This window comes from Taudactylus pleione, unplaced genomic scaffold, assembly GCF_031769625.1.
Source record: "Taudactylus pleione unplaced genomic scaffold, aTauple2 ptg000102l, whole genome shotgun sequence".
In the NCBI taxonomy this organism is placed as follows: domain Eukaryota; kingdom Metazoa; phylum Chordata; class Amphibia; order Anura; family Myobatrachidae; genus Taudactylus; species Taudactylus pleione.
Genome location: NW_028284504.1, coordinates 6,776,082 through 6,795,357, shown reverse-complemented (window position 1 = coordinate 6,795,357; position 19,276 = coordinate 6,776,082). Strand labels below are relative to the sequence as shown.

At 40.1% G+C, this 19,276-nt stretch overlaps 1 protein-coding gene across 1 annotated transcript; it reads right to left on the bottom strand.

Moving 5' to 3' along the window:
- Positions 1-20: 20 nt before the first annotated feature.
- MLX (MAX dimerization protein MLX) lies at positions 21-16,953 on the bottom strand. The gene is made up of 8 exons (XM_088470713.1): positions 16,844-16,953; positions 12,096-12,132; positions 11,583-11,666; positions 9,818-9,924; positions 7,187-7,286; positions 5,604-5,703; positions 3,455-3,656; positions 21-2,071 (listed from the first exon to the last, which is right to left on the bottom strand). Exons 1-8 carry the CDS (start codon positions 16,889-16,891, stop codon positions 2,015-2,017), a joined length of 735 nt encoding a protein of 244 aa, XP_088326839.1. The 5' UTR covers positions 16,892-16,953; the 3' UTR covers positions 21-2,014.
- Positions 16,954-19,276: the final 2,323 nt, after the last annotated feature.

Here is a 19,276-nt window from a genome sequence, read left to right as displayed (position 1 = left end):
CCAACTTATATGGAGTTTTTATAGCATATTTATTAAACATTTTTATTTTTACAATTGAAAAAAAAAAAAAGTAAACACTGAAAATAGATTTCCCTAAAGCTAACCCCTTTAAACTAGAAACCTTAATTATAAATCAGCAGTGTAAAGAGGAAATTATCACAGAAATAAATATAAAAAGATCCAGCTTCTTAAAATGGGAAAATGTATCTACTCTGTAATATGAGCTCATAATCACTTATTCCGCTTGATGTCAACATATAAGTAACAAAACTGAAGCCTTGAGTAATGAAATGGTACAAACTGCTGCCACTAAGACGGTGCTGCCCCTTTCAGTCTCAGTAACCAAACATGGGGCGAGGTACAGTTAATGAGCCCTCAAAGATTCTACTTTTCTTTCTGTAATGGGCAAAGACTACTGCCATTGCCACATGTGAGGTAAACTCAGCTAAAGCTATCTCAGATGAAGTGATAACGGCAGCATCAGTATGCTCTCGGAAAAACAATCTTACCAAGGACTCATTTTATTAACCAGCATTACCTTTCTTATTGTGACAATGTTATGGCTTACTTTGGACAGAAAGGTGTAAGAGTCCATACTGGAAGACAAATGTAACGGTCCTGTAATAGACAGTCAGAGAAGATGTCTCATGCTCACAAAAACAGGTCACTAAAAACAATAAGGGCTTATTCAAAAAGAGCAGTCAAGGTACATCCATAAAGGATTTCATTAGGTCAAGTGAAGGTGTTGCCTATAGCAACCAACAAGTCTCATTTTATAGAAGATACTAGATAAATGCTAGCAAGGATCTGATTGGTTGCTACGGACAACACATATCTACTTGTTTTATGAGGTTTGATAAATTGTGTTCTAGTAGCAGAACATGTGCACAAACTACTCTGAATATCCCACATGCATTTAGAGACTATTGAGCTTGGTGCCTGCATGCTTCAGGTGAACATTGGGAATAGACGCAGTTAGCCCTAAATCCCAAAATATTTTTTATGTGTCGGATATTCTGGTGTTTGGGGCTGACTCTTGATTTCCGGTGTAATTCATCTGGACATCGCAAGAACTAGCTTGTTGGCATGTGCCCTCATATTTCACATACTAAATTGTGGGATGTGTCAGTGCCACCTTTTACCTCCAAACAATTCCACATCATCCATAATTTCATATTTGGTTAGGTCCTTCATTTTAAATTGCTACTATAAACCATTAGGGAGACAGAAGAAAAAAAAATTCCAGTGAGGCTATAGTTTTGCTTTGAACATAAAAAGAGTGAATCCTAAAGCAACCAATAGTATTTTATGATTAATAAGGATTTAAATTCCAAGACTATGGCAGATATGCTATTAGTGGGGCTATCCAATTAGCCCCAAAGTGCTGTCCAATGCATCCGTGCTGATGTGTCCCGATAGAAAAAAAAAAATCCATGAAAAGTGGGGGGTTTTCGCCGCCGCAATGGCGAAAACACATGGACCCATCACGGATCCTGTGTTTTTGGACGAAATATCGGCTGCGAAAAACGGAGATTATCTGCAAAAAATCCTCGTTTTTCGCCAATCGCAGCTAATTGGATACCGGCCTATAATGCAGAGGTTCCCAAAACTTACCCATTACAGTCCAAGTTTTAAGGATATCCATGCTTGAGCACAGGTGATTTAATTAGTACCTCAGTCAATTTTTTTTAAACATTTGAATTCGAGCATGGATAGCCTGGACTGTAATGGCAGAGTTTGGGAAACTCTGCTATAATGTATTCCAGATACCTTAACAGCCCATTGCCACTTTAAGGCTATTAGAAGAGAACAATGTCACACCATTTGGTAGCAAGCGCGAGAAGCTTTACCATATATTTCAGGCCAGTGACAGTATGTTGGTGTCAGACTAGCTACGCACAGTTCTTAAATGCAGATAATGCCCAATTGTAATTCCAGCAACATGAAAGTACAAAGTCATTTCTTATAACCTCCCTGTGGTCTTGTGCCATTAACAGATGGGATGTGTTCTGTCTCAGTACAGCGGTCTTTTCAGCTGGTGCAGGACATTCCGCACTATGTCATGGAGTGTCTGGAGAGAGACGGAAGTAAATTAAATTCCTTATATACCACTTATTGCAACACTGAAAAGTCTGTCACACTGCATTTATTTATTGAGTTGTGTACACAGTGCTTTACAGGGAATATTTGTCATTCACAACAGTCTCTGCCCTAGTGGAGCTTACAATTTATATTCCCTTAAGGTGCCCACACACATACCGACTTTTCATCCAAGTTGTCCGATTTCAACGAATCATGACGACAGATCATGTAAAAAATGGCTAAATCGTGAGTTTCTACACTTGATCACGATGCCGATACGCGTCCCCGCTCGTCGTACATCGCATCTTCAGATCTGCCGTGCTGTAGGGCAGATTAGCCAATCTGGGATACAATGCACTGGCTGCACGATAGATCTTAAGTCAGATTGGACATTTTTAACTCCAAATCGTGACCATGACTGCCTGGGGAGAGTTCAGGGGAAATCGTGTACATTGGCCGATTGGGAGCAAGTCGGTATGTGTGTGGGCACCTTTACACGGTGATGCACACTGGGGTTGTTTGTCAGAAGCCAGTTCATTTACCAGAATGTTTTTGGATTGTGGGGAAAAAGCAGAGCAGGTGGCTTAAACCCACGTATTACACATGGAGAACATACCAACTTAACACAGATATCGCCCTGATTGGACCTCAGTGCTGTGAGACCGCAATGTTAACCACTGTGCAACCTTTGTATAATCTTTCAAGTTATATTATTACTTTAATTTACACCTAAATCTAAAATATAGAATACTCTACACTGAGGTATCTTTCTAAAAGGCCCTCCCTTTGTCACAATAAGAGATGTCAGTACCATGACTAACATGGGATTTATTGTTACATGAGGCAGTGTAACCCAGGGTCATTGAAAGAGGAAGGAAACAGATAGAAACTACAAACTAATGTCTTTACAACAGGACATGGGAAATGAAGCTCAGTGCTGCAATGTGCCTAAACAGAAGGAATCATTCATTGACTGAATAATGTAAAAGTATTATTTCGGAGTTAATGGGACACTGCCATAAAGTAGTAATTTTCATGTTCTAAACTTCAATTTGTTAAAACTAAATGAATGACATTACCTTCAAAGTAAATAAACATACATAGTTTTATTGATTTAAGATCCCTGTGTGCGTGCAAGACCACTTTTTCTCTACACGAGTCCTGCACAAGTCAGGTCTCACCTGTCAATACCACTCAGTCTACCTAGGCTATAGAAAGCACTACCAGCTATTTGCTGCAAACCGTTATATTATAGCTACAATGTCAAGTGACAGGCCATTAAGATGGAGATAAAGCTTACAGCTCCTCCCAACAAGTATAAGATATACAGAACTATGACTAAACAAAAATAATAAATGAAAGGACTGCATACCTGAGGCTTACAGTGTTCCTCTATCCAGCTGAAGACACAAGCTGACAACTCCTGGAAACTGTTCACAGAGATGGAGGCATTGAAGGTCTGAAACAAAGAGTCCATGATGCCTTCAAACACACTGAATTTCACTTGGTCAGGAACATGGTCAGTCCCTTCATGTGGGTTATTCTGATGAGCTTTAACAATCTGTTCATAATTTCTGCAAAAGAAAAGGTTTTAATGCAGAATACATTTCCATAAAGTACCTCTTGAGTTTCTGTAAATGACATTGCACACAACAGAGCTATGATTTGCCAGGCTTTAATGTCCTGCATGTTACAGCTGCACATATGGTCCATAATACAGCAAGGTAGTCCTAGCAACTCTGACACCTGCAGGCTACAAGATGGTAATATATTGTATTAAAAATAGCATATTCCAGATGTTCCCAAACACTGACCGCAAGCCTCCCCAACAGTTCAGGTTTTAGAGATATCCATGGCTGAGCACAGGTGATCAAATCAAATTGACTGAGGTACTAATTGTCACTTGTGCTCATCCATAGATATCTCTAAAACCTGGCCTGTTGGGGAGCCTCTGGAATATGCTCAAAATTTGATCCGATAGGCGCTGACAGAGGAGTTGTACAGTAGCTATCAAAGAAGGGGGTCAGCCTCCAAAAGGAAACAAATCCGTAATGAAAAGGGGGAGTGGGGGAGATGTACAGCGCTAAAAAAATCTGACCACCACCTATTAATTTCTGCAGTTACCATTCGACTTCTATTATTGGTACCCACTTATTTGTACATACCAGTGGTTCCCAAAAAAGATCTTGTCAGATTTTACCTAAATTCCATTGACCTGTGTTTTAAATGACCTATAAGTATTATGTTTGTAATTGTGTTACCATTGTTATTTCCATATTAAATATTACACATTTTTAATGTACTTTAATCAAGCTGTGTGCTAATTATTTTAATGTTTTTTAGATTCCCTTAGTGCTTTACATCCCCCTCTTTTTATTACAGAATTGTATCAAACATAGAGGCATATTGGCATATATTTTTCTAGACATTCTTCAAAAAATTCTGACGAAAAAAAATAAACATTGTGTGTGTAGTGTTTGTTCTCATGTGTATATGCCAAAAAGATCTGACTTGAGCCCCGTATCCACTAGACAATAAATTGGAAGATTTGAACGATAATAATATCGTTCATATCGTCCAGTGGGTATGCAGTCTCCCGCTGGTCGATGATGGCATCTTTCATCGCCTGTACTTGCAGAACCTGACGATATACTCAGGCTGCTCTGCAAGTACGGAGATGAGGGAGGGTGACGTCACTTAACGACATTGAGCACATCACTGCTGGGGAAACACTAGACCAGTGGTTCTCAAACTCGGTCCTCAGGACCCCACACAGGTCACGTTTTGCAGATCACCCAGCAGTTGCACAGGTGGAGCCAATTATTTCACTTGTGATTCTGTGAGGATACCTGGAAAATATGCACTGTTTGGGATCCTGAGGACTGAGTTTGAGAACCTGTGCACCAGACGATATCGCTCATGGCGCATACTCTCTGTCTGATATCGTCCTTACTCTCAGTCTGAGTTATAAGCTCCAGGAAAAAGGGTACAATTTCCTAATGATATGCGGTGATGTATTTTCCAGTGTCAGACATACACTCCCCCCATCCGTCATACTAGTACATGGGTGGGGATAAGCACCACAAGATTACGGTAATTTCCACTATGCCCACGAAATTCAGTGACTACTGAATAAATACTGCCAATAGTGCCAATGCAGAGGCAGCTGATCAACGGATGCATCAGCACCTTCTTCTGCGAAGCAACAAATGTAAAAGAAGACATGGGGTTATGCGGCATGCTAAAGGAATGAGAGGCCCAGTACTGCTTTTTTTTGGAAGTGTACTTCTGTCCATTAGACTACAATGCAGACAAATATATATTTTCACCTGACAGAAAGTGGTTAAGAAATCAACAGTAACAATTTGTATTACAATTACTAAATCTTTATTAATCTCTCAGCACAAACATACTAAGAGCTGTATTGTGGGATTCACCTGCTGGGAAAGTGCTGTGCATAAAAAATGCTGGGAAAGCGGTGTACATAATAAAAAAAAAAAAAAGTGTTTAAAAAAACTTACGATTTCATGATCTTCAAGGCCATGACCTCTTTACGCAGGGTAGACACTTCCTCCTCATGTTTTTTCTTCTCCTTGTGCAGGAACTGAATATAGTCTATGGCTGTGGGAAAGATTCATAGCAATGTCAGCCAGAAGTCAACTTTATTGGCACATAGTACTGGGGCTAGAAGGCTTTGCTAAACGTGCAGTAACACTGGTAAATTTATATACAGTGCAGGCTGTAAGTTGTGCCACACAGCTGGAGGGCACCAGACTGGCCTTTTTACAATCTCCTGGGCCCTGTGTCAATAACTGCTCAGACTTTCACGGAATCTCAAATGCAGCACATACTTAGTGACTTCATTCACATATGTAGTGTATGTGTGCCAAGTGCCTCATGACTATTTGGCCACAAGGGGCTTCAGTGTTCTCAGAATTGATTCTCTCATGAATAGATGTACATCCCACAAAATGGCTGCTCCATCATGTAAGCAAGTAACAGGTGCACTTCAAGGGGTGGGATAGAAGTAGATAAAATAAACTGGACCATGACAAAGATACTGCGTTCCCTGTTCATGCTTTTCAAGAGGGCTTTCAACTGTCTGCGCATATAGTGACCATATATTGTAGGTTAACTATTTAATTTTCATGGTAAAAAAAAAAATGGATATGACTATTGATATGAGCTCTAAATTAATATAAAAATGCTCTGAACAATCATTTGTTGCTTTGCAGGTCCACTTGGATATGTGCAGGGTAAAAGCATAGCTTAAACGTCCTGCCTGCTAACACACAAAACTGATGAGCTTTAGGTTAGAAACTATGAAAGTAAGGGAACATCAGAACTGTATATAACACAGGTGTCCAAGATTGTCTTACATCCCTTTAAAAGTATAGGGCAAAACCCGATTTATGCCACTTGCGAGGATACTAAAATAATCTCATTTTAACATGTGGCATTTCCATCTAAAACCATCAGAAGATGGTAACTATGACATCCCTTCCCCAAGAAACAGCTCAGTGACATCAAAGGTCATTTCCACCACACAACCTGCATTGCTTTTTTGCACTGTAGCAAAGTATCTGCATGCTAGGCATTACATATTTAAATGTGAGTCACTTGGACCATTTTAATTAAATGGTCGCTTATAGAAACTATTGTGGTTTAAAAAAAAAAAAATGCACAAATCAGGATTCTTTTCAACACATGAATGGGACAAAGTCATAGCAGTGCAACATTAATAAAAAGTTTCCCACAGGAATATTATCTAGTTTACTATTGAAGTTCTGTTTGCATCAGTTCTGCCCATACACCATCTAATATGTACCCCGGTTTTTAATCTCATGTTGCTTTTAAGACACCAAATGATGAACAAACCAATCAAGGCTTCATTTTGCTGATAATAACTTCTAATTGTGAGTGTCCTGCATTGGTGGTCAAAACAGCAGTTTCCTTTCCCTACTTCCAGGAGACAGATTTGCAGGAGCCAACTGTAACTCCTTTTGCAAAGGACAACTAGCAAAGCAAAAACAAAATCACTGTCCACATTACACAAGACTCTGAAGGCTCTGTGATGAGGAAGGAGGAGAGAATACACCCTTACTCTTCTGCAGGACGACCGCCTTGCTGAGCTTCTGTGCACCTATAGAACAATCCTGTTGCTGGCAAGTAGGCACTATGGTCTGTAAATCATCATAACCTTTCTGCAGGGAGAACAAAAAGTTAGTTTTAGTTTAACAGTTCCAATTCATAGTATCATACAGCTTTTGACATTTAGCTGCATCTCAAATAGTTTAAAGATATATTTTCATTTTAACGCTATGAGTCTTTGTTTTCTATCTGTACATAATTTTATCTGCAAGGGACAAGTAATATTAGCTCTATTACTGCAATAGTAAAGGTTACATAAAATATGAACAATAAAAGGTCACTTAATAATTTAAATATATGTAAAAGGACACCTCATTTTCAGCAAATACACACAAACTCTTTTGTGGAAAGTGCCTCTAAAAACACTTTGCAAGACAAGCATCCATAGACACACACACCCCCCACCCCCTGTCACAGTGCAGACTTTATGCTGCAGGTCTTCATTTTTTGCAGCTTGGTAATTAATTCTTTAAATACAGCTCAGATATAATCCCTTACACCACAAATCATCCTAGAAAATAGTAGCATAACAGAATTGTCTCCCAAGAGGCAATATTTGAACAAAAGCATCTTGAACACTTCGATGTACCCTTTTTTGGTTAAGCAAAATGTGATCTACAAAATAGTCATTTATTTATAAAATGCCACAAAATGGTGCAGCACCATAAAGTGAGCATATAACAAAGTTTAGGAGGTCCAACAAGCAAGAGCCCCAACAAAAAGAGGAAAAATGCAATTAAGCCAAATAAACAAAATACACAAAGTAACTTCCTCTGAGGAGGGTCTGAGGAATTATCCTGAGGGAAGGAGCATTAGGAGAGATATGAGGGGAGAGGAATTATCCTGAGGGAAGGAGCATTAGGAGAGATATGAGGGGAGAGGAAGTTACTTTGACGGTTCCTTGTGCCTGGATCTGAGTCCTCTCCTGCCCAGTCCTGGTGATAGGACATAGGGTGTAAAGGTGAGTGCTCTTTCTGAGGGGTTCAAGTTGGGACGTTATTCTAACTAGAAAAAGATACCTTTATGTGAAAGTATTATATTTTGTTGAGGTGAGTCTCAAAAGGCCGACTCCAGAACATTTAAAGTATTCCAGTATTCAGAAGTATGACCTACTGCACATGTTCTCTTTTATTTTAAGTGGAATTTTTATCAAGGTGGACATCCTTTAAGCATTTCCCTGGGGATCGCGCTTCTTTGGATCACTCTATTTGTCTATTATATGCGATTTTGGAGGAGTGGTGCTCCTAAGAGTGGACTAAGCTGCGGTCTGTGGGGCGCAGGTTGCATTAACCAAAAAAAACTTTCTTTTCTCAGATATTTTTCTTTAGCTTTTGAATTTAACATAGAAACATATGTTTCTATGTTAAATTAGAGGGTTAAATAAAGTATTGGGTTATTATTTGGAAATGTGTAGTAACCCATAGCAACCAGATATTTTGTATTAGATTAATGAAAGCTGATCACTGATTCCTTCACGTGGGAAACCAACCATGTGGACTTTGGTAATAGGGAACGCCCAATGTTTCTAGAAGAGTTGGAAATTTTGCATATAGATTTGTGGGTTACTACAAATGGCTTGGGTTTTATTATGGATGACTACAGCTAAAATTGACAATTACCATATTTATGCAAGTTATTTATTATCCAAGTCCAGGTGTTCCCGGACATAGGACAAGGTGTGTAATGAGGCAGAATAACTGTCCATCCCTATTATTTGTCAGAGGTAAGTAACCTGGTCCTTTCCGTTGCGACACATCATTGTAGGGGTAAATGGCTTGTAAACAAAAGATTTGTTCTACTGTAATTATGGGAATATTTATGTATAGTTGTTGCATGGATGGATAGAAGCAGAAAGTAAACAGATACTGATGGGCACAGGATGTTGTGACAGATGCACATGGAGCAAAGGCGTAGCCATATACAGCTCTACAAAAACACCCTGAGTAACACTTCCATAACACATCAATACTTCAGTAAGGCATAACAAAAACCCTCACATTAACGGAATTATAGAAAATGCTTTTGGGGTGGCAGGCTGACAATCTGTAACCAGTCCTGTTTACTAAAATGCACAGTAACCAGCTATAGAACGTCCTCATTATTCCATAAGCCTACCACCACCACTGACTACAGTGTGTTTTACATACAGCCATTACAGCAGTTTATATGGAAGATGGACCAGCATTTATTAATCTAGATATGTATTAAAAACCTTCAAGAAGACAGCAGTACCAACAGGAGCGACATAAACAAGAGCTTTAACTTTTCAGAAAACTAAATTTGTTTTCCTTCAGTATCTAGTGCACAAAGAAATTCTATGTTATCTCCATGGGAGAGAGCACAGAAACACAGCACCTCTATGCAAGGGGTATCGTACTACTCTACCTATATTTACAAGCACTATATGCATGACATCTCAACAGTGACGGACCGCCATTGAAGTACTTTATAATGACTCTTGAAAAGGAAAAGTAAACTAATCAATGAATTTAGCATACAATTACTGGACACATGCTATGTTTAAGTTATGGAAAGGCTTAGCTGATGCATATTGTAGATGCTCACAGTAAATATAACTGCTTACCTTAATAGCGTCCCTCCGCTTTTGCTCAGCCTGGGTGTGTGCCCGCCTGCGTCGATCTTTGAAGGCATCCTTGATGCTCTCCTGGCGATAATCGCTATCCTCGTCATCTGAGGTTGGGGAACAAGTATTGTCGATCATGCAGCGGGCTAGGGGGGTTGAGGGGACACACATACAGATGCCATAGTCACCCTAAATAAATTTATGTATATTTTTCCTATCTCCCTATGGAACAAGACAACTGCAAAAAGCATGAACTACATTGTTCAGTTCCAGTAGAGTTGGTGGCGGAAAATGTATATAGGAGCATCCTTGCCTACTTTTAAAAAAAAGCCTTTCAGGGAGATTGTGAAAGTAACACCTATGAGCGTGCGGTAAAGTGAATGTGTACTGCTACATCTGAGAGGTGTGTCATAGTTGATTTACATTAAAAAGTAAACAAGCCCCAAAGCAGTTAGTGAGATCTACTTGCTGATGAAAGTACACTGATACTTTTTAGAAAATGCATGTAGCCATAGGGATCATTGTGCCTTATAGCCAATGCAGAGAAATAATACTAATGATCCCATTTGAATGGATATATATCTGTTTTTTTTATATATATATAGAACAGCTTCATAATGGGGGGTAAGGTGCAATGAGGGAGATTATTAGACTTTTCAGGGAGATTGACAATCAGGTAGAGTTGGCAAGTATGATATAGGAGTCTACATGGCAGACTGTAGCAAATTTAAAGTGTGACAGTCAACCTGGAGGATGTAGATGGGGGATACTACTTCCAGAAACAAAATGTAAAGCCCATCCATTTTCAATGTAAATGTATCATACATTCAGCGGCAACTTTATTATTTATAACAGACTCATTAATAAAAAGATCTAATCAGTCAGTCAAGTGGCGGCAACTCAATGCATAAGAGAATGCAGACATGGTCAAGATGTTAATTTGCCAAACACCAGAATGGTCAAGGAAAGTGAATGATTGTTGGTGCCAGAAAGATTGGTTTGAGTATTCAGAACTTGGGTTCATAGGACCATTCTCCAAAATAGCTCCATGGCAACCATTTGTACCTGTCGATCTTCTTCCATGTCGACCTTTTGCCTGTCTAACATCTGGTGTCTATCTAGACATTGTCGACCTTTTTACGGTCGATCTATAGTCCGGATATCCATACAGATAAGGAAGTGATAGAAATATGATGTGCAATAATAAACTGTATGCCACACACACACACAATCCTGCCAGAGCAGATAGTTATTGAAGTCCTAACGTTGGCAATCCCAGTGATGTCATATGTGCATGACATGGATGGGGGAGGATTTCATAGTGTTCCCATTAGAAAGCAGCCTGACAAAATATTACAGGGCCAGGTAGTGGTTAAATACCATCTCATAGATGTGTGTGCGCGCATCTCCCCCCTCCAAAAAATAAAAACCTTTAGAAAAACACAGTTAAGTGAAATTAGTTTTTTGTAAAGCTGGTCACACGTGTGACTGCTTCATATATTACAGCTATTACAAAGCAAACTGAGGATGTGAGGTGTGCAGTAGTCAGTTGTAGGACTGTTCATCTAAAACTCATCACTTTTGGATGAGAATTTCCACTCAAGAGGAATGGACTATGGCTCGATTTGGCCATCTGCATTTAATAGTAATCCATAGACTGCCACCCATACAAGTATTAGAAAAAAATAACAAAAACAAGCATATTGAACTGTAATCTGATGACATCATGACTCACAGAGAATGGCCACATCACATTGGGTTGTACCTGTATTAGGAACAGAAGAGGCACTGGTGGAGCCAATGCTGTTTGCTCTGGATACTAGGCTTCCCTTTCGTTCCATGATGTGACCTATAATTAGTAAGTTGCAACAAAATATTAGAAAGACATTTTAAACATATTTTTGTAGTACATACTAACAATGTGGAGTGCTAACCTGCAATTTTCTCACATAGCCATACATAAATGACAACAAAATGCTATACTATAAATGCAACGCATTAAAGTGTAAAAATACATTTACCTGTGAGATCTACATGAATATTTCAGCAAAACTTAAAATTATGATATTCTAGTCTACCTGAATTATGCCACTGTAGCATGAGTCTCCAACATTGTTCTATCACATGCCAAGTTCACAGAAGTCATATTTATGGCTTATTGTTTGTTACTTTAGGACAATATATTTATATATACAAACAAGACTGAAAATTTATAAATATTTAATTATCGGTGAAGATCTAGAGAGAACATCTACAGTAATGAAGAATGCATTCTTACCGGCATCCACAACATTATCGCTGAATGATGTGTCAGTCTGAAAAATGTAAATATTAACATGAAGTCATCATTTAAAAAAAAAAAAAAAAAAAATTCCTTGACAGGTTCATTTTAGGTCATCTTAAGGAAATAATCAGACCGCCATTACATTCTCAAGAACTGGCTGAAAATTACCTGTAAAACATTTTAATGTGGAATTGCTTTTAAAATTTTATGGCAGGCATATGGTTTACCATATAACAGTGGTACCCACTAGAAATGTAATAATAGGTGATAACAAGTCTAAGAGGACTGCAGGTAATTTGTAATAAAAAAAATAATAAAAACAATTTTATCTCAGATTAAACTAGTAATGTTAATGAACCCGGAGGCATATTTATCAAGCCCCTTTTTCATAAAAATTTGTAAAAACTACAGTTTCTGAATAATTGTATGCATCACCACTATGTACCAATAGCCTAATGCAGGTTTCCTAAAAACCTCTGAATGGGGACTGCAGTCTGACTCCTATGTAGCAAACTCCAAAACACAGAGCTTTTCACAGCTTGAGCTCGAAGGGATAGCCGCATTACGCCAGTGGACGCATTTTTCGGAGGAGAGGGATCTTGAGATCCCTCTCCCGCAGCCTTCATTCAACTAAAACTGCAAGCATGCACGGTGTCAGATACTGTGGAGTCGTCTCAAAAATACGAACGACTCCTCCAACTTGCCAAGAATAAATTCACAGGGACAGCGTTATTTGGAAAGCGCAATCCCTGTATAAAATGTTGATACATAGTGGGGTGAATCATGAAAAACTCATTATTCCTGGCGTAACCAGGAATGTTAATAATCATTAACACATAGGCCCCTTAAACTTGAATAGAAGCTAACAGAAAATTAAAATAGTTGTCAGTAAAGGGCATAACCAATACTACAAAAATATTTCTGCCCCAGACTGGCGTTGCAACAGATCCATTACTAGTTCCCTTACTGGGGGACTGCATTTCAGACTGCACAGAACGCTTCTGGAAGTGATTTCTCTGGTGCCGCGACTGAATTGAGACTCGGGAAGAGGTGTCGGTCCTATGTGTCTCAAGAAGCCTAGTCAATATGACATAATTAACATCCCGACTGTGAGGATGCCAGTGCTCAGAATACCGGCGCCGGAATCCCGACAGCAGTCGGTCCTTTCTCAAGACGTTCCATAATGAGTCCTAAATATTAACACTTTTACTATTATGGGGCCTATGTATCAAGCGGTTCCAGGGGCAAACGCAGGATTCTTACAGGGGAGTTTACACATACATACTGCACAAAATGACAGACACTGCTTATTTGTTTAAACCAACGTTTCAATGCTTGTGTTGCATTTTCATCACGCCCTGACAAAAATGCAACACAAGCATTGAAATGTTGGCTTGAACAAATAAGCAGTGTCAGTCATTTTGTTCCGGGGTGCCGCTGGGATTCACGTTATATGGATGTGTTGTCATGAGCTATTCATGCCTACATTGGCAGGCACCGGATATCCAAGTCATCATTGTATATGGGATTTATAGATGAGTGCCGCTTCTGTGATTTTTGAGAGAAAAAGAGATATGTATGTACAGTCAGGTCCATAAATATTGGGACATTGACAGAATTTTCATATTTTGGCCTCTATTCACCACCACAATGGCTTTGAAATGAAACAAACAAGATGTGATTTAACTGCAGACTTTCAGATTATATTGAGGGTAATTACATCCAAATCAGGTGAACGGTGTAGAAATTACAACGGTTTCTATATGTGCCTCCCACTTTTTAAGGGGCCAAAAGTAATGGGACAAACTAAACAATCCTAAATCTACCTTTCACTTTTTAATACTTTGTTGCAAATCCTTTGCAGGCAATTACAGCCTGAAGTCTGGAACGCATAGACATCACCAGATGCTGGGTTTCATACCTGGTGATGCTCTGCCAGGCCTCTACTGCAAATGTCTGCAGTTCCTGCTTGTTCTTGGGGCATTTTCCCTTCAGTTTTGTCTTCATCAAGTGAAATGCATGCTCAATCGGATTCAGGTCAGAGGATTGACTTGGCCATTGCATAACATTCCACTTTTTAGCCTTAAAAAAACTCCTTGGTTGCTTATGCAGTATGCTTCGGGTCATTGTCCATCTGCACTGTGAAGCGCCGTCCAATGAGTTCTGAAGTATTTGACTGAATATGAGCATATAATATAGCCCGAAACACTTCAGAATTCATTCTGCTGCTTTTGTCAGCAGTCACATCATCAATAAATACAAGGGAACCAGTTCCATTGGCAGCCATACATGCCCACGCCATGACATTACCACCACCATGCTTCACTGATGAGGATCATGAGCAGTTCCTTTCCTTCTCTTCCCATCACTCTGGTACAAGTTGATCTTTGTCTCATCTGTCCATAGGATGTTGTTCCAGAACTGTAATGGCTTTTTTACATGTTTGACAAACTCTAATCTGGTCTTCCTGTTTTTGTGGCTCACCAATGGTTTGCATCTTGTGGTGAACCCTATATATTCACTCTTGTGAAGTATTCTCTTGATTGTTGACTTTGACACATATACACCTACCTCCTGGAGAGTGTTCTTGATTTGGCCAACTGTTGTGAAGGGGTTTTTCTTCACCAGGGAAATAATTCTTTTGTCATCCACCACAGTTGTTTTCCGTGGTCTTCCGGGTCTTTTGGTGTTGCTGAGCTCTCCGATGCGTTCTTTCTTTTTAAGAATGTTCCAAACAGTTGATTTGGCCACACCTAATGTTTTTGCTATCTCTCTGATAGGTTTGTTTTGATTTTTCAGCCTAATGATGGCTTGCTTCACTGATAGTGACAGCTCTTTGGATCTCATATTGAGAGTTGATAGCAACTGATTCCAAATGCAAATGTCACACCTAGAATCAACTCCAGACCTTTTACCTGCTTAATTGATAATGAAATAACGAGGAAATAGCTCACACCTGTCCATGAAATAGCTTTTGAGTTGATAGTCCCATTACTTTTGGTGCCTTAAAAAGTGGGAGGCACATATTGAAACTGTTGTAATTCCTACACCGTTCACCCGATTTGGATGTAATTACCCTCAAATTAAATCTGAAAGTCTGCAGTTAAAGCACATCTTGTTTGTTTCATTTCAAAACCATTGTGGTGGTGAATAGAGGCCAGAATCTGAAAATTCTGTCAATGTCCCAATATTTATGGACCTGACTGTATGTATGTATGTATGTATGTATGTATATATCACACATACCTTACATACACACATATATACTGTATATAATACATTCACACATACATACATATATATATATATATATATATATATATATATATATACATACATACATACATACATATATATTACACACACACACACTTACCTTGCAGCAGCTGCGAGTTGTAGACCTGATAAGGATGGGACCTGGCAGGCTTGCACCACCATGTCATTAGGCCCCCTAGGGACAAAATGCCACGATTTGCAGGTCAATTGGGAGGGGGCGGTGCTAAATGATGCAATTCTAATTGAATCACGCCATATTGGCTCCACCTCCTCCAGACTGAAGATGGTGCCTGCTTTCCAGGCTGTCAGGGGTTCTGGGTACTCAGAAACCCACCCCTGTGTGCGCTAGTGCTTTTGTTGCATAACATTACATAGAAACTGCAGTTTCTGCATATTTTATGTATTGTAACTATGTACTAATGGCACAATTCAGGAGATTTCACAGAAATCTCCAGCAAAGTGCTAGTTAGCGCTGCAGATTGCAGTTCCCATTATTATCAATGGGGACTACGATCTGACCCCTATGTATTAAATTCCAAAAAGATAGGCTTTTTAGAGTTTGGCTCCTTTAGTTTATACCATCTTCAGGTGGTGTAAACGGCTTTAAGCCTTATGGAGGCTCCAGGAGCAGAAGAGATATCTTTCTCTTGCAGCCTCCGGAAGCTGACACTGTGCATGCATCCACAGGAGAAGTCTTTGCACAGGTGAAAGACTTCTACAATTTGCCGGGGATATAACTTGCAGGGACAGTGGTTACTGCAACAGCTGTCCCTGCGAGTTCCCCTTTGCACATAGCGGGGAAGTTTTCATTAAAAATGACAATAAACCCTGCGATATGGATAGATAATTGCGGCAGTTACGTAATTATTAGTACATAGGCCCCTGTGTCACTAGTTTTTGGTAATCTATTTATTAAAAAATTCCCAGATTTTTGGGATACTGAGCACCAAAGCACACACATTATGGGGGAGATGCGGAAAAAAATTAGTTAATTGACGGCATGATGCTCATGGCAGGATTATCTAAATGAATTGGTGTTGCCACTTTAGCCGCAGTAATACCATGTGTGAGGCAACTCGTACTTATAGAAATGTACAAATAAATATTAGACAGAATAGGGAGTAATAAGGATAACACACATTTATCATTTAAATGACAATAACTGAGATAAGGCAGGCTGCTATGGAGAGATTGGCATAACACTATCCATGGGTTGGTAGTAAACATGGTTTATATAGGAAACCATAAGAAATGTCTTAAGAGTCTTAACAGAAAACGAATGAGCAGCTAAGGGTACACGGCGAAGCTGTGGTTAGTAATGGAGGCGAGGATATAAACATTATAAATAAACACTGAATGTCCCCCCCGTGTGCCCCACGCTATGCCTATGCTAATGCCCCAGCCTAGGCCTCTCCCAGGGCCTCGCAGATCTAACATCCCCACTCTGTCCTACGCCTCCTCCTTACTTTGCTCCATGGATCCTCGGGAGATGCGGCGCCAGCTGCCTCCGACATCCTGCAGTGCAGCGACTGACAAGGCCTCGGAGTGACCGCCCTCTGCTGGGCGGAGAATATAGGAGAGGCCGAGGAAGCAGCACAGGCCTGGCCCACAGCAAAACATTACATTTATTATTATTATTCTGATTTGTATCATTAGTCATGGACGGTCATGTGTATTCTTAGCTGTAAGTGTCACGGTACTTGTTTATCCATGGATAATAGGAGATGCTAGATTATTTTATAATGTATTAATAATGTAACATCGAGTTAGTTAAAATGTGTGTTACACTTTATGAGAACTGCCGGGGCAAAGGAAAAACTTGTTATTTCCGATAGCAACAAATGGAAGGTTTGCTTTCATCCTCCTAACTGTAAGGGCCGTATTCAATTAGGTGTGAAAAGTCAGCTTCTGCAGAAAAGTATCGCGAGTGACGTCATTTCGCCAGACTAAAAGTTTTCTCCATATTCAATTCCGAAGACTTTTCTCCGGTGTGGAAACTCAATGCAATGGGACCTGCGAAAATTTTTTGCCTATGAAAAGGTGTCGAAAAAAAATGCAGAATTGGGGTTTTGGGGTGCAAAGCTGGGGGAACCACCCTGCACCCTTGGGACAGTCCTCCAAAGGTAAACTGTGTAAAAAAAAAAAGTTTAAAAAGTCTTTAGATCACCACAAAAAAGTACTTTCATTTTGGGGGCGAAAAAGACCAAAGTTGGGGGACAAAAATAAAAACTAGCGAAATAGACTCCAGGGGGGTCCCCAAGTATGCCCCAGGTGTTTTTAAGTTTGCAGGTGCTTGCAGCAGGTGGAATTTAAAAAAAAATTAAAACTTCACTTTAGCAACTTCCAAATATGCTAACACCCATTTTCATGTACCCCAATTTGCTGGGACTACTTATTTTCTGCAACAAAAACTGATAAATGCTATTCTTCACCACTTGTGCAAATACTCTAATTAGCAACTATTGAGATAATTGAAGTATCCCAAATACCTTCAGCAGGCCTATTCACGGGTATCTATAGTGATCCCCAATGTCAGTGCATCTTTTGGGGGGTGTCAGGCTGATTTCCCCAAATCTGACAGGACTTTTCGCCAGGTCCGAATTTGCCGGGTTCCGTTTTCGATGATTTCGAATTGAATACGAGGATAAGCGGGGACAAGCGCGATACTTTAACACATGCAAAACCAGCGATGACGCTGGAAACTCCGGCATGCAAAAAGTCCGGGACTTTTCGCACCTAATTGAATACCCCCTTTAATGTTTGCTTTCATTCTCTTAACTCTAATGGAGGGTGCACACGGTCAGACTTGGAGACGATCAGATAACGATTGTTATCTGATCGTCCTGCATGTGTTGGATGTTCAATATCCTCAGATTGAGCTGCATGTACAGGCGACTGGGGATATCGTTAACTGGGGTCATTCAGTTCAAACACACTGGACGATTTGAACAATATATCATACAACTCATCCAGTGTGTATGGGGCTTAAAGTAGAGGTGTTGGCCATAGCAACCAATCAGCTTCTACCTTTTCATTTTATAGAATGCATTGATAAATGCTAGCTAGAAGGTGATTGTTTGCTATGGGTAACTTCTCCATTTGTCCTCTTCTCCACTTTTTAGAATGCTTGATACAACTCCCCCTTAATCGTTTGTCTCTCTACATCTGTAATCTAATTCCAGTCCACACACCATACTTGCCTACCCTTCCGGGAGTCGTGGGAGGCTCCTGATTTTTCGGGTAACTCCCTGCACCCCCAGGAAAGTAGGCACTTCTCCCGCATTCTGTCCACTTCCTAGCGAATGGGAAAAAATTTTCATGCGGATCGGCAAGTCCGTGAGTAGGGGGTAGGGCCTAACGACGTGATTTGGCCCCATCCCCTTAGTCAGCCCCTTGGTTTTTTAGCCGAGTGGGTGAGGCTTAATGATGCGGATCATCCGCTTCCACCACCACCCACCTGCATCTCCTCTCTGGGCAACTCCCGGAGAGGAAAATCGACCTGTGATGGCCACGCCCCCAGCCACATTATTATTTATTACCAGTTATTTATATAGCGCGCACATATTCCACAGCGCTTTATAGAGAATATTTGTCCATTCACATCAGTCCCTGCCCCAGTGGAGCTTACAATCTAAATTCCCTACCACATGTACATACACACACACACTAGGGTTAATTTTGTTGGGACCCAATTAACCTACCAGTAAATTTTTGGAGTGTGGGAGGAAACCCACGCAAGCACAGGGAGAATATACAAACTCCACACACTGTGGGACGTAGTGGGACTCCAACCCACGACCTCAGTTCTATGAGGGAGTCATGCTAACCATGTCTGTGCTGCCCATAATATGATATCATGCAGAGGGGGCAGGGCTGTCAGCATCGTTACGGGTGGCAGC

What these genes read in the sequence shown, in the direction of transcription:
- MLX (XM_088470713.1), bottom strand. Translation starts at nt 16,891, where the DNA reads ATGTCGGAGGCAGCTGGCGCCGCATCTCCCGAGGATCCATGGAGCAAA. An exon ending in AGCGGAGGGACGCTATTAAG is followed by an intron (nt 7,287 to 9,817) that starts GTAAGCAGTTAT and finishes TTCTCCCTGCAG; the next exon opens with AAAGGTTATGATGATTTACA. An exon ending in GGCGGTCGTCCTGCAGAAGA is followed by an intron (nt 5,704 to 7,186) that starts GTAAGGGTGTAT and finishes TCTTTCCCACAG; the next exon opens with CCATAGACTATATTCAGTTC.